Source organism: Ursus maritimus, unplaced genomic scaffold, assembly GCF_017311325.1.
Source record: "Ursus maritimus isolate PB19 unplaced genomic scaffold, ASM1731132v1 scaffold_17, whole genome shotgun sequence".
Classification (NCBI taxonomy): Eukaryota; Metazoa; Chordata; class Mammalia; order Carnivora; family Ursidae; genus Ursus; species Ursus maritimus.
The window spans coordinates 53,066,433-53,079,843 of record NW_024424119.1 but is presented as its reverse complement, the minus strand read 5'-3'; the positions used below and the strand labels follow the sequence as shown (position 1 = coordinate 53,079,843).

Here is a 13,411-nt window from a genome sequence, read left to right as displayed (position 1 = left end):
TAATTTTTTAAAAGCCAAACAAGAAGTTGACCAGAAGGTACTCTCCGTGCCTGACCTGAGAGGGCCGTAGGAACGAGGAACTGTGGCTCCGAGCGCACGGGCCTGCGGAGCTGCAGGGCACAGGGGCGGCCACAGCCGGGAGCTCACCTCTTTGCAGTGCTGTTCCCTCAGCAGGTCTCGGAGGGTGCGGTTGGTCTCTTCAAATGTGCTCAGCTTCTGCAGGAGAAGTTCCTTCTGCCTCGTTAGGGTGTTGATGTCCGTGCAGGTCATTTGTTTCTCCTGGAAGACAGCAGGCAGTCTTACAAGGTACACGGGGAGAAGGGAGGAGGAGGTGGAGGCGGCCCCTCTGAAGAGGTGCTGGCGCCAGGAAGCCCAGGTAAGAAGCCCCGGGCTGTGTACAGGGCCACAGCGGTCAAGGGCAGGCTTCCCAGAAGAGATGGACCTGGAAGGATGGGGGCAGAAGCTGAGTCGGCAGAGGGCGACAAGTGGGGAGAAGGGCTGGGGAGCTCAGGGTAGGCAAGCGCAGTTAGGGTGGGCTTCCTGGAGGAAGTGGAGGAGGACGACACCTGGTGGCCGATACTCGCAGGAATCAAACTGTGGCTGACACTTGCAGGAATCAGACTTATGCCTTGACTCACTGTGATCCCAAGAGACCCATGATGCGGTCTCCTCAGAGACCCTGGCCACCAGAGGTCATCCTCGAGGATCAGGCCCCGGAAGTGAGAGTGGGGGTGGGGGCTGAGGCGTCAAGTGTGCCCTCCCCTGGCCTGGAGATGTCATAAAGTCAGCCTGATGACTGCGTAAAGACCCCTCCCTAGCTTGCAACTTGCCCGCCTCTGGGCCCAGTCCCAGGGCCGGGGGGCTCTGCCCGCCACCTACCGTCTTCAGCTTGCCGATAGTGTCCTTCAAGGCCATGACTTGCTTGGCAGCAGCGGCTCCATCCATTTCAGCTTCGACCAGCTTGGACATGAGGCACTCCTTCTCCTGCTGGAGGTGTTTCTTCTGAAGCCTGGGGCCAGAGGGAATAGTGCTCTGTGAGCCCTCCCAGGCCCCGGCCCGCCCAGAGCTCTGAGGCTCGCCTCACAATGCCCTGCGAGGCTCACCTCCCGGTCAGGGCGCAGTGGGGGAGGGGGAGGGAGGGCTCCTGGAAGGCCACCTGGGCACCAGAGCCGGGCCTTCACCTCAGGTGACGTTATGCCACCGTGACCCTGCTTGCCTCTCCGCCACTAGCATCACCTCTGTCCCCAGCCATCGCCACAGCCTCGTAACCACCACCTTCGGATCCGCTTTTGAGCCGTCCCATCCAGCCCGCCACCCTGGAGCCCCGCCTGGCCCCACCACTCCCCGCTGTGAAAACCCTTCCATGCAAACTCCTCCGAGCACTAAGAACGGCCCCTGCCAAGCTCCACGGCACCCCTCGCCCTCCGCCCACCCCTCTCCTCACTCTGGCCTGCTTTCCAATTCCCCCTCGCCAACTGCTCCCTTGGGGCTTTCACTGGAGGTCCCACATGCTTTCCTCCCCCGCACCTACTGCCTATCTCCTAACCAGCCTGCAGCGCTCTCCTTAGATGTCGCTGGTTCCAGAAAAGCTGCCCTGCCCCCACCGGACCCTGCGGGGTCCTTGTCCTCCCTCACAGCATGAACGAGTAACTAGCTTGTGGCCGGCAGCCTGGGCTCCCCTGGGACCCGGGGACGGCGCCTGGGCCTGCCTCCACCGCTGTGCGTTCCCAGGGCCGGGGGCGGCCGGGCGGGAGGAACACACTCTGGGGCGGGGCGGCCTTACATGGTGAAATCCTTCTCCTCCTTGATGCGCTCGATGTTGTGCCTCAGCACCGTGTTCTCGTGCTCGGTCTCCGCCAGCTCGTGGGCCACCTCCTCCAGCTCCTCCTTTCGCTCCTCCAGGAACCTCTTGGCCATCTGGCGCTCACCCTTCTGCATCTTGACCTGTGCAGGAGCGTGCAGGCAGGGGCCACTGAGGGGGGCTCCGCCGCCGCCACGCCGCGAGGCCCGGTGCTTTGGGCCAGTTAAGGGCAACTCCGATTGATGGATACATAGGTACTGAGGTCCTGGGTGCTGGGCGCGATCTCAGTTAACCACCAGAGATGAAGGATAGACACTATTCATCTCATCTCCTCGTTACTGAGAAAACCCAGTACAGAGGGCCCAAGTGACCTGCTGGTTGGGGACAGAGCCAGGATACAAACCGTGGTTCAGCTGGCACACCACAGGGGAGATGTCACAAAAAGGCCCACGCTCCGTGGGCTGTGGAGAAAGGGCTGTTGCCAGGCAGCCCGCCCCAGGTTCTCCAGGGGGGCCCGTGAGCCCCGAAGGCAGGGCGGGGGATTAAAGACACAGGCCACGTCAGCCATCAAGACCCGGGACACAGCCCACCAACTGAGGACAGACTTCCTTCACCTCTTTGGGGCTCTGTTCTCTTTCTAAACTGTTGTGTAAAATAGGAAACAGAGGTCCCAGTGTCCCAGTCACGTCATCTCCAAAAAGGGGACGATACCACCACAGGCTCCATCTGTGGCTGTGACAAGTCAAACCAGGGCGTCCATACAGAGCACCAGGTGGGGTCAGAGCCAGGCCCTGCGCTATGTGCTCAATGGAGAGGGAGCCCAGGTTGCCCGGGCTACCTCCTCTGAGGCATCTGAAGCCTCACATCCTCAGGGCACTTAGCTAGTCCAGCCCCCCACCTCCCTCACCTCAGACTTGAGACAACCAACCGCGTTCATTAGACTGTCAATCTTCTTATCATAACGGTTCATTTTACAGTGACCCGAGTCGTCATCTTCCGTAGAGAGGTCACTTAACCGCATCACCGAGACCAGCTTTTCTGAAGACGGTGGCGTGATCTCCAGACAATGAGGTGGATTCTGATGCAGAGGAGGGAGAGACACGTGAACTCATAAGGCAAGGCCGCAAGCATCGGTTCCAGAGCACCTGCTTGTCCACTGGAGGCGAGAAGAGCTAAACCACTGAGGGCCGACCACAGGGACCCCAGGACGGACAGCGCACCAGGCCTTCTCGATGAAACGTTACCTACCCATGTTTACATGAGGTTTCTGAAGGTTCTCTACCAAGAAATAAACCTGTGTTACAATGTCAAGTTTAAAATAAAGGATAGAACAGACTGGCAAACACAGTCATAATACCCCAAGTTGGCAAAAGTTTGGGGCAATAGATGTTTTCATATACGTAACGTAAAAGGGAAATAAGTCAAAAATCTTTTAAGTGAATATGAATGCGTGACAGTGGACAGTTGCGAGTAACACAAATCTGCTATAAAAGGTACTTTAGGGACAAATGGGTAAATTTGAGTACGGACCAGATACATGATAATAAGAAATAAAGGTTTTAGGACTAATCACCGTTATTTTGGTTACATAGAGAAATACTATTAGAAATGCATACTGAATAATTTAGGGGTCAAAAGGTATGATGTCTGGAAAATATTTATTTCAGTGCATCAGCATAAAAACATATTTTTAAAATCAAATGCATGTGCCCCTCTGAAAAGTTTATGTAAAGCTGTATAACCCTTTGCTTTGTAAGACTCCAGATGGAAAGATATCTGGGAGCCAGAGTTTCCATGGGTTTTTGATACGTTGAACTTGACTCTCTCAGCCTGTAAGTTTATTCTGTTGCATTATGTAATTGCTATTTCTCATTTTTGTACAGTTCTGTGCGCCTCTTAAGCTGACGTGGCCAACCTTCTGTGCCAGTTTCCAGGGGAAGAGGAATAAAAGGTGTATTCAGTAAGAGAGTAACTCTCGTGCCAACCAACTAGGACTTACAGGGTACGATGTTTTTTAAAACTCCATGTGCCCTTTGTCCTGGCAATTCTATTTCTAGGGACTTACCAAGAATATCTATGAATGTGAATCAATATTTAAAATCAAGACAAGAAAAAAATAAATAAAATATTACAAGATAGTATTAGTTAAATACATCACAGCACAAATATACACACAATGGAATACTGCCTTAAAAAATACTGCGCAATGTAAATATAGTCAAAATATGTTAAAAAAGAATATAATGAAAAATAAAATTAAAAAATACAATGATAAGTGAAATATGGTCCCATCAAAACAAGGAGTCTCTTCGTAAGAAAAGATCAGGTAGGGTTCCACCAAGAAGTTCCAGAGCTCTTCTCAGAGTGGTGGGATGACAGGTGTTTTTTACTTTCTTCCTTGTGTTGGTTTGGATTTTCTAATTTTTCAACAGTGACCATGCATTGCTTTTTAAGACAAAAAGTCTGCAATATTTAAAAGGAAGATAATAGGACAATATATAGTATGATTACAATGATATTTTAAAAACCAAAACTATGCACAGGAAAAAGCGTGACAGTAAATATACCAAAATAGTAGCAGTTTCAGGAGGGTGGTTTCCCTGGGGAGTGGTAATGACAGCATCAGGACCAGAGGGGAGCTTCTGGGGAAGCTGGTGGTGATGTGGCTTCTTAAGCAGGGAAGCAGTTACACAGTATATTCAGTTTGTAAAAATTCATCGATCAAGCAATACATTCTTAATGTGTGTACTTTCCTACACTTCTCATACAAAGCTTTTAAAACTTAATAGCAGCCACATTAGAGTAGTAAGATTACAGTTGATGGTCTATTTGTCTGTGTTTTCAACTTCCCTTAATAAAAAATAGATCACCTTCAATAATAGGGTAGAGAAAAAACCCAGACCTCCTTTCCCCCAAAGGTGATCAATCTATCCCAGATGGGGTTTTAAAAAATCAAACAAGAATCCCCACATGTACATAGCAGCTTCTGAGGTCCATGTTCAGCTCACACCATATTTCCTCCTTCTAGGGTCTTTCTTCCTTGTCCACAATGGAAAGGGTCAAGCTAGGTCTTTCCAGAAACAAAGAGCACCACTGGGAAGGGGAAAGGCACTGGCTCAAGAGGGCAGCATGAAATACAGCCACTATTTGAGAGACAAGTCACCTCTCTGGGCTCCTCCATTCCTGGGATTCTGCAGCCCCGGGACTGAAAGTGGACATTGAGCTTTCCAGGGGGGACCACAGTTCCTAGCAACCTCAGTCAACAGGGAGGTCAATTTCCATAGTGGCAGATCTTCAATGTATACTTCAAAACTACCAAGTCTTTTCAGTTTTTTAAAAAGCATTTTAAAAAAATATTTTATTTTTTTATTTTATGTAATCTCCAGCCCCAACATGGGGCTCGAACTCAAGACCCCAAGATCAAGAGTCACACGCTCCGACTGAGCCAGCCAGGTGCCCCTAAAAAGCATTTTTAATTATAAAATATAGTATCCTTATTAAGATGAAATTCAAGCAGACCATAAAAAATAAAGCCCCCCCCCCAACCAGAGGTAATCACTGCTTACTACATCCTGTATATCTTTCTAGAAAAATGTTATACATACACAAACACATGCATGTACACGATACAGATGTTCTTTTTCTTTTCTTTTTTTTTTTTTAAAGTAAGCTCTACGCCGAATGTGGGGCTCAAACTCACGACTCCAAGATTAAGAGTCGCACGCTCTGGGGCGCCTGGGTGGCACAGCGGTTGGGCGTCTGCCTTCGGCTCAGGGCGTGATCCCTGCGTTATGGGATCGAGCCCCACATCAGGCTCTTCCGCTACGAGCCTGCTTCTTCCTCTCCCACTCCCCCTGCTTGTGTTCCCTCTCTCGCTGGCTGTCTCTATCTCTGTCAAATAAATAAATAAAATCTTAAAAAAAAAAAAAAAAAAAGAGTCGCACGCTCTGTGGACTAAGCCAGCCAGGTGCCCCACAGACGCCCCTTTTTGCACAAATAGGGGCAAACTCTACATGCTATGTGGCTCCGTGCTTCATTATCATTTATAAATATCTACCTCCGTCTTTGGACTGTATGGATATACATTGCATGGGTATATCATAATTTAACCAATACCCTCCTGATAGACATTTCAGTTGCTTCCAATTTTTCTTTCTTACAAACATCTTGATACGCCATCCCTGAACCCTTCTGTGACTTTTTAAGGATAAATTTCTCAGTATAAAACTACAGAATCAATTACTAGATATAAACCCATAGCATCCCTAGGGTGCCTGCCTTGTTCAGTTGGTGCAGCGTGCGAATCCTGATCTCGGGGTTGTGAGCTCAAGCCCCACATGGGGTGCAGAGATGACTTCAAAATTTAAATATCTGGAAAAAATTTTTAAAAAACCCAAACCAGAGCATTAATGTTTAGATAAATGCTCCGCAGCTGTTAAATGGTTTTACCACCCTCTCAAAATGCTCTAAAAAGATTTGCTGATTTCTCATATGCTTGTCAACATGAGGTATCGGTGAGCTTTTTAACTATATTCCATTCAACAAAAACGAGAGCTTGTGTTTGCTTTTAAAATATAGTTGTTTTTCATTTATGTCTCACTGATTATTTGTGAGGTACATGTAGTGAAAAGTGCAAGACAGCATTTTAATTCCGATCTTTCTTATATAAGTACATGCACATATATGACTATGCATATATATATACATACACATATACATATATAAACGCACATATTTATGTATACACACACACACATACATACATACTGGTCAGAACACTTTTCATTTATTCCCTAGAATACCCCATACTCCCTTTGTCTTTTAGAAAAACTGGCAAATCAGGGAGTCACACCCATGAAGTAGGACTTCAGAGTAATTACTTTTATTTTTTATTTCTAATTTTAAAAGTAATCAACTATCAGCAAAAGACTGAATGTTTCAAAATGGGCCAGGCATCATCCTCCTCTCAAAGCAGCCTCAGGTCCATTTTACTCGCCCCGATTATGAGATCTTTGTCTAAAGTGCAGCCAAAAGGTCTTGCCTCATCACTGAGGTGTTTCACTGCAATTGACTAGAACGTAAGCCTAGGGAGGGGCGCGCCTGCGAGTCTGCGGCTCTCAGCCCCGGGCCCCGCAGTGTCTGGCACAAGTCTCAAGAAACATATGCTGCAAGAATTACTGCACGGATGGATGGATGGATGGATGGACAAGCAAAATATGTTGAGGCGTGGCTAAAAGAAAAAGGACAGTAATTCTCTTGGCACCCTGACAACTCATACGGAAGGCAATTATTCCCCAGGAGATTGTTTCGAAAATGGTTTTGATGACATCTGTGGAATACACGCATGATCTCTTATGGAGGCTACCTCAAAAGAGGGGGCACTTTCTTAAATATGCACCTGGTATATACCTTGTTGGTTACACTTCAGATACTATCACGGTTGCATGGGGAAAGAATGTGGCTCTGCACACACACATCAGAGAGGCCGAGGGTGCGGCTTCTAGAGTGAGACCTCCCTCAGCCCTGACTCCGGCTCTGCTACTTTCTCTGGGACTTCATCTCTCTGAACCATGGTTTCCTCATATGTCTATGGGGAGAGCAAGACCTACCACCTGGCAGTGGTGTTAAGGGCTCAAGAACATTCGCGTACTTTCAGGGTTTAGCCAGGCGCTCAGTAACCAGGACCTACTGGGGCATCTCTAAGAGCGACAGCTGACCCTGAATCATACCGAGTTTGAGGCCTGCTAGAACCTGACCAGTCCGAGAAGAAAAGCCTGAACAAGAATGAGCCTACCTCCCACTTGCATCCCACATGCCGGGCGGATGATTTTCCAGGGGGCATCCAAGGTACCTTGGTTTTCACCCGGACACTCCGTCGCACATTCACGGTGTCCCCTTTCATTCCGCGCTTATGAGATTTCTGTGGAAAGGGACAAACCCAGGGTCACTCCCCCACACAGCTGGCCGTGGTCTCACTCTGGTGGCATCCACTTCCAGCTCTGCTGGGGAGCCTCCTCGGACTAGGGCTGCCGCCGCCATTTCTGGATGACAGTGCTGCCTACCTTCTGGCCAGGCAGCTGACCTCGGAAAGCAAGCGCATTTGTCTCCCAAACCTTTGTGGAGTCTGAAGTCCGAGGAGGCTGTGCTGGGAGGGGTCACCCTGCTCCACAGCCGTCACCTCGCCCGACCGGCATGCTCCTACCTGGCCGCTGGTTGCTGACGGTTTCGGGAGTTTTTTTATGTGGACGTGGACAGGAGTGTTCTCATCCACGTGAACATGTAAGGGGGGGGTTGAAGAGCGGTCCTTCATGGTTCGCTTCTGGCAGGCGGGGGAGGACAACACAAAAAAGGTTGATCTGTGGATGAGTAAACTGGCATAAAAAACTGAGCTCACAGCCTCCGGGGGCCACTGAAAGCCTAGCCACCAAGCGAGCAGGACAGCTACCAACTACTGGCATGCAGGCAGGGACCAAGGCAGCAGTGCCGTTCAGCACCCTCCCGCAGAGATCCCGGCTGAGGACCACCTGGAAGATCTAGGTCCGCTCAAGAGAGGGGTCTGCGAGACCTGCGGGTTCCACAAAAGAGCTGGAACCCAGGCCCCAGGGTCCTCAGAGCCGAATCTCCTTCCAAGCCCGCTGGAAAGCAGGGGAATCCTTCTGCCCCGTGATCTGATCTGGGCACGCACAGTAGCACAGGATACAGCACATGGTTAGAGTCCACGATAAACCAGGCAGCAGGCAGGTGAGGGAGGAGGAAAGCGGAAAGCTAAAGGAAATGCTGAGATGAGAAGGTTGTACTGATTCGGAAGAGAATTCGAGCAGGGCGGAACCCCCAGCCATACACCCCTTGCCCACCACCCACAACCATCCCCTCCCCATTCTCTTTTCTTCTTTTGCAAAACGTGTTTCTCAGGACTTCTGGAATTTGGAAGGATTAGGTTAAGACAACCTCCTCACACCCAGCAGCTTTACCACAGGCAGAAAAAAATAAAACAAAAAACAAACCCCCAATCAGCAGGATATGCAGGAAAGCCTCTAGCAGAGCACTGGGCCACAGTGGTAGCAGCGGGGAAAGGTGCTCCCGGAAAAGGCGTGCCGAAGCGTTTCTGGTGGGGCTGCAGAGTGGAGGGCTGCTCCGTGGGCACGTCACCTACCGTCACAGTCACACTGGGGGCGCCACAAGGTGTCCTCAAGACCTTTTTCTGCGTGAGACTTGTTACTCCGTTCTTCCCACACGATGGAAACCTGCATCCAGGCACAAGAACCAGATTGTAAGCAGAAAACTAGGGCTCTTCTATCTCTTAGATCTCCCGAATGACACACGAGTTCACGGCTAGGAGAACCAGTCTGGAATCACTTGGCTCCCTTTACATGGCCACCGAACACACATGGTGTGCCCGGCAGGGGGATGGAAACGGGGTGATGGGCATTCGCTGGACCGGCCTTTTAACCTCGCTGTCACATCACACGTATTGTGACCTTTTGCTGAAAAGCCCAGCTGTCATCCTGTCAGGTGACAAAAAGCAGGCAGCAGGGGAGCACCAGGCAAGGTACTAGTGTGGCCAATGGTGAAAGTGCCCAGGACTGTGCCCGGAGCAGAGGCGGCCCTGGAGAAATGCTCCAGGAATGACAGTCATTAAAAGATAGAGCAGCAGGCCCAGGAACAAAGTTCCTGTGACTCAAATTCATTAAATTCACAGTCACATATTCCAGGAAGCTGATGGAAAGTTACCATGTCCCCAAATATTCTACTTACTACCCTTTAAAATCCTGCGAAGCAGGGTTATTTTTGTTTTAGATAGGTTATATATATACATATATATATATACACACACACACACAAACACACGCATACACACACACACACACACACATACACTATGTGCAATTTGTCACATTCATACATGAACAGCCCCATCACCAGATCTGCAAATACAGCAGAAGTTTCATCTCCAGCATTTGGCAACAGAGCGTCCAAGAATTCCACCACAGAAAGGGACTGGGAAAACTCATTTGATCCATCCCACTACCTCCTGACAGCCTCCCAATAGGACTTCTGCCCTCCCCGCAAATATTTTGAGGAGAATAAACCTAAAAACGCAACACGAAAATGCTCGAGCACTTTAGCGTGCATCCTGCTGTATGTGTATCACACCTTGATGAAAAAGAAAAAATATTTATTGCGCCCTATTCATCCTTTAGGTGAGGAATACCAAATCTGAGTAGACAGATTTTTTTTCCCCCATCTCACTTAAAATCCAACAGATTTGGGAAATCTGTCCCCCCCTGCAGGCTTGCCGTCAAATCACCCAACTGCATCGACACCTTGTTAACGGCCTACATCGTTGTTATTTATTTACACGTAGCTTCCTTTCAAAAAGGACCTGAGCTAGTACTCCATGGAGACAACGGTGGCCCTGTTTGCTGTCAGAAACTGGGGCACCTGGGGAGAGAGGGAGGGCAAGAGGGAGGCAGAACTGGGATTGTGAGCAAGACTTTTTTTCCCTCCTTCCCTTTAAAAATGACTTTTCAATGTTTTGGTCCAGACTTTCAATACACAGAACAGGGAAGCTGAAAAGAGAAGCCTTCGATGAGCCTGGCCTGGGGGCCCCTGACCACCTTTCCCTGCCCTTCTGCGGAGGCGCCCCCCACGTTGGCAGTACCTGGGGGAGCCGCCTGAGGATGAGGCAGACATGGCTAGGCATCAAAGCCGCAAAGGTGGGCAATTGGGTCAGCAGGCTCTGCTCGGGGGGACCCAGAGGGACTTGTCAATGAGAATCTCAGGGGCCCGGCATCAAACGTCCTCTCTGAGGGGAGGAGGGTGGAAGCTTTAGGGGTGGCAGTTGGATGTAAACTTGGGAGGCGCTCCTCTACTGTCCAAGTCGCACAGCAACTGTCCTGCCAAAGTGGGGGGAGATAGGAGAGGCTGAGCGACCTGCGGGGCAGCTGGAGGGCGGCCGGTAGGTGCTGGGGGGCGCGGAGGGAGCTCCCCTCCCCAGGGAGGGACGGGGGGAGGAACTTCAGGGGCAAGGACCACCACGCCCCGGCCCCACCCGGGAAAGAAGGTGGGTGGGCCACCAGAGGGAAAACCTGAGGCGCCGGCTGGCGTGCGTGAAGGGCGGGCAGGCACCGCTAGGCCCCCAAGTGGGCCCCAAAGGGCCGAAACCCGCGCAGGGAGCAGGAGGGATATTCGGGGCGGGGCCAGGGCAACTGTCTCCTAGGAGAAGGGGCGTTCCCGGGAGAATAGAAACCCAGAGAGGACCAATAGTATTTGAAGGCGGGAGGGGCCGCGGCTGCAGGGGAAAGGTGCGAGTGGCCTCAAGTGGGTACTCCCGACGGCGGAGGGAAAATCCTCCAGGGCGCAGCAGCTAGCGGCCACTGGGATTTAGTATCCGCATTAGAGCGGGTCAGACGCCGGGTGGTGCAGGGAGCGGGACGGAACCCCCGGTGAGGCCCCCTGGACGGGTAATCCCACTCCCGCCTCCCGCGGGGTCGGGAGGCCGGGAGGCGGCCGCCGGGGGACAGCGCTGTCTACGAGGCGCGGACAAATAACTGCCGAGTCGCGGCCCGCAGGGAGGGAGAGGCGGCCGGGGCGACGCCCACCGGCGGACAGGGGTCGCGGGGCCTGGCCTGTCTCCGTCGGCGGGGAGGAGGGACGACCACCCACCAGCGGGCAGGAGGGGACCAGTTTCTGCCCATAGAGAGAAGGGTGAGGCCCTGCCGGAGGGCGGCGTAGGAAGGAGCAGAGTCCTGCCAGAGGCCAGGTCAGGAGGGAGGCGGCCGGCCCGCCCGTTAGCGGGAGGAGAAGAAGGCCCGCGCCGAGGGGGCGGGGCGGGGGCCACATTCTGACGGGAGCCGGACGAGCGCGCCAGGGGGCTGGAGGGGGTGCGGCTGCGGGGAGGGGGGCGGGGAGCGACGGGGGTCGGCGACCCCGGCGGGGGCCATGCTGCCCATGGGACGCGGCCCGGCGGTGGCCGCGGAGCACGCCGGAGCGCCCGGGGTCCCGCCTGCCGGCGGTCTCTCACCAGGAGCGACACGGCTGCGCCCAGAAACGTCTCCTTATGAAGTCGTTGAAGTCGGAGGCCAGGGCCGTGCCATGGAGACGCCGCGGCGGATGCAGTCCGGCTCCCGCGGCGGCTCCTCCCCGCTTCCGCCTCCTTTTCCGACACCCGGTCGGCAGCTCGCCCATTGGCCAGTTCAAACCCCCCCGGGAGCCTCTCGGGTTTCGCCATTTAGGCCCAGCCCCTGGCGTCACAGAGATGCCCCGCCCCACCCGAAGCTCCGCCCACGTCCCCGGCCACGAGTCCCGTCGCCGTGGAGACGCGCGACGCCACCAGCGGGCCTTGCCTCGGCTTGCCCCGCCGTTCAAAGCCCGGCTGACCCTCCGCCATTTTTATCCTGTCTTGGTCCTCCTCTAGTCCCCTAACTCGAAGGAGCGCTAAAACTCTACCCCGGAACCTTTGATACGTGTTAGGAAACCGGGTTCAGACGGAGGACACACAACACGTTTGTGGCCGGAGCTACGCGCTGCTTCTGGAAATCCAACCCTGTCAATACTCCGCTGTTGCACACCACCCAGACTCTCTCCCCCTCCTACAGCGCCAACTCCGTCCTTGTCCAGACAGGAGGAAGGGGTCGCGTTCCCCTTGCCCCTCACCGCCCTCCTGCACACTGGGTGCTGCTGTGTGTACAGACCTACTTCGATGAGGTTCTCGCTGAGCCGCCATCTTCTCAACTATGCCTCGCTGTCGACCAATCAAGGGGGGCTGTCACGTGGCTCACCGCGCCGCCCTGGATTCTGGGAGACTTTAACATCCTCAGGCCAACCTGGCCTCAGTTCCTCGACATCGTCATGTCCATGACTTCCCCGTGCACCTCAGCCGTGGACCCCCGGGGCCACACAACCGGTCCACATGAAATCTGAAATTCCAGCTTCCCCCCTCTCCACATAGTACCTGCTTTTCTGGCTTCGCTTTCATCGGCTAGTGGCCACCATATTCATTCCCCAGTGTTCAGGAGCCCGCCACGTCCGTTCATCTTCTCCCTGAGGTTCTGCAAGGATGAAGCCCACACGTCATTGCCTCCACCTTCACCTGAGCCCTCACCACCACCCAGAACTGTTCCATTTGTCCCTAGACATCTTCCCTGTCCCCGAGTGACTCCTACCATCCCATACTCCAACTCTCCTTTTTCATAGAGAAAAATAAAACCATCAAATGGAAGTCCCTCTACCTTCTCCCTACTCGCCCTCATTTTTAACTTCCCCCATCCTTTAATTTCCCCTACAAAGGAAGAGATGTCCTTCTTGCTGCTCAAGGTAAAGTTCTTGCTGCCAGGCCTAGGTCAATTATCTCTGTAAAATGTCTCTTGCTACCCCCAGCACAGAATTGTTGATCATTTCTCAATGCCCCCACATTCATCAAACCAATATTTATTAAGTCTCTGCTATGTGCTAAACCCAGTTTAAGAAGCACTAGACCTACATACCCTACCTCGTCTCCCAGGAGCCCACAGCCAACCTCTCTGACATGACCAGATAACATGGTTGAAGCTTTCCTACCCACTGAAGGATTTTGCCTATGTGATTTTGGCCCCTCTTCACCATCTGAAG

General features: G+C 52.5%; 1 protein-coding gene across 5 annotated transcripts in view; it reads right to left on the bottom strand.

The window, feature by feature from the left end:
• Positions 1–12,004, bottom strand: part of ODF2 (outer dense fiber of sperm tails 2) — a 30,598-nt gene extending 18,594 nt beyond the window's left edge. For 2 of the 5 annotated variants that reach the window (XM_040631986.1, XM_040631988.1), the window contains exons 1-8: positions 11,826–12,004; positions 8,955–9,045; positions 8,004–8,120; positions 7,596–7,721; positions 2,709–2,879; positions 1,784–1,944; positions 880–1,009; positions 148–279 (exon numbers count right to left, since the gene is read on the bottom strand). In XM_040631986.1, coding sequence (XP_040487920.1) covers positions 148–279; positions 880–1,009; positions 1,784–1,944; positions 2,709–2,879; positions 7,596–7,721; positions 8,004–8,120; positions 8,955–9,045; positions 11,826–11,989 — 1,092 coding nt within the window. In that variant the 5' untranslated portion in view covers positions 11,990–12,004. Of the gene's footprint in view, positions 1–147; positions 280–879; positions 1,010–1,783; positions 1,945–2,708; positions 2,880–7,595; positions 7,722–8,003; positions 8,158–8,954; positions 9,046–10,463; positions 10,699–11,825 lie in introns of all 5 variants that reach the window. The other 3 variants (XM_040631989.1, XM_040631987.1, XM_040631990.1) reach the window with 3 other exon arrangements.
• Positions 12,005–13,411: the final 1,407 nt, after the last annotated feature.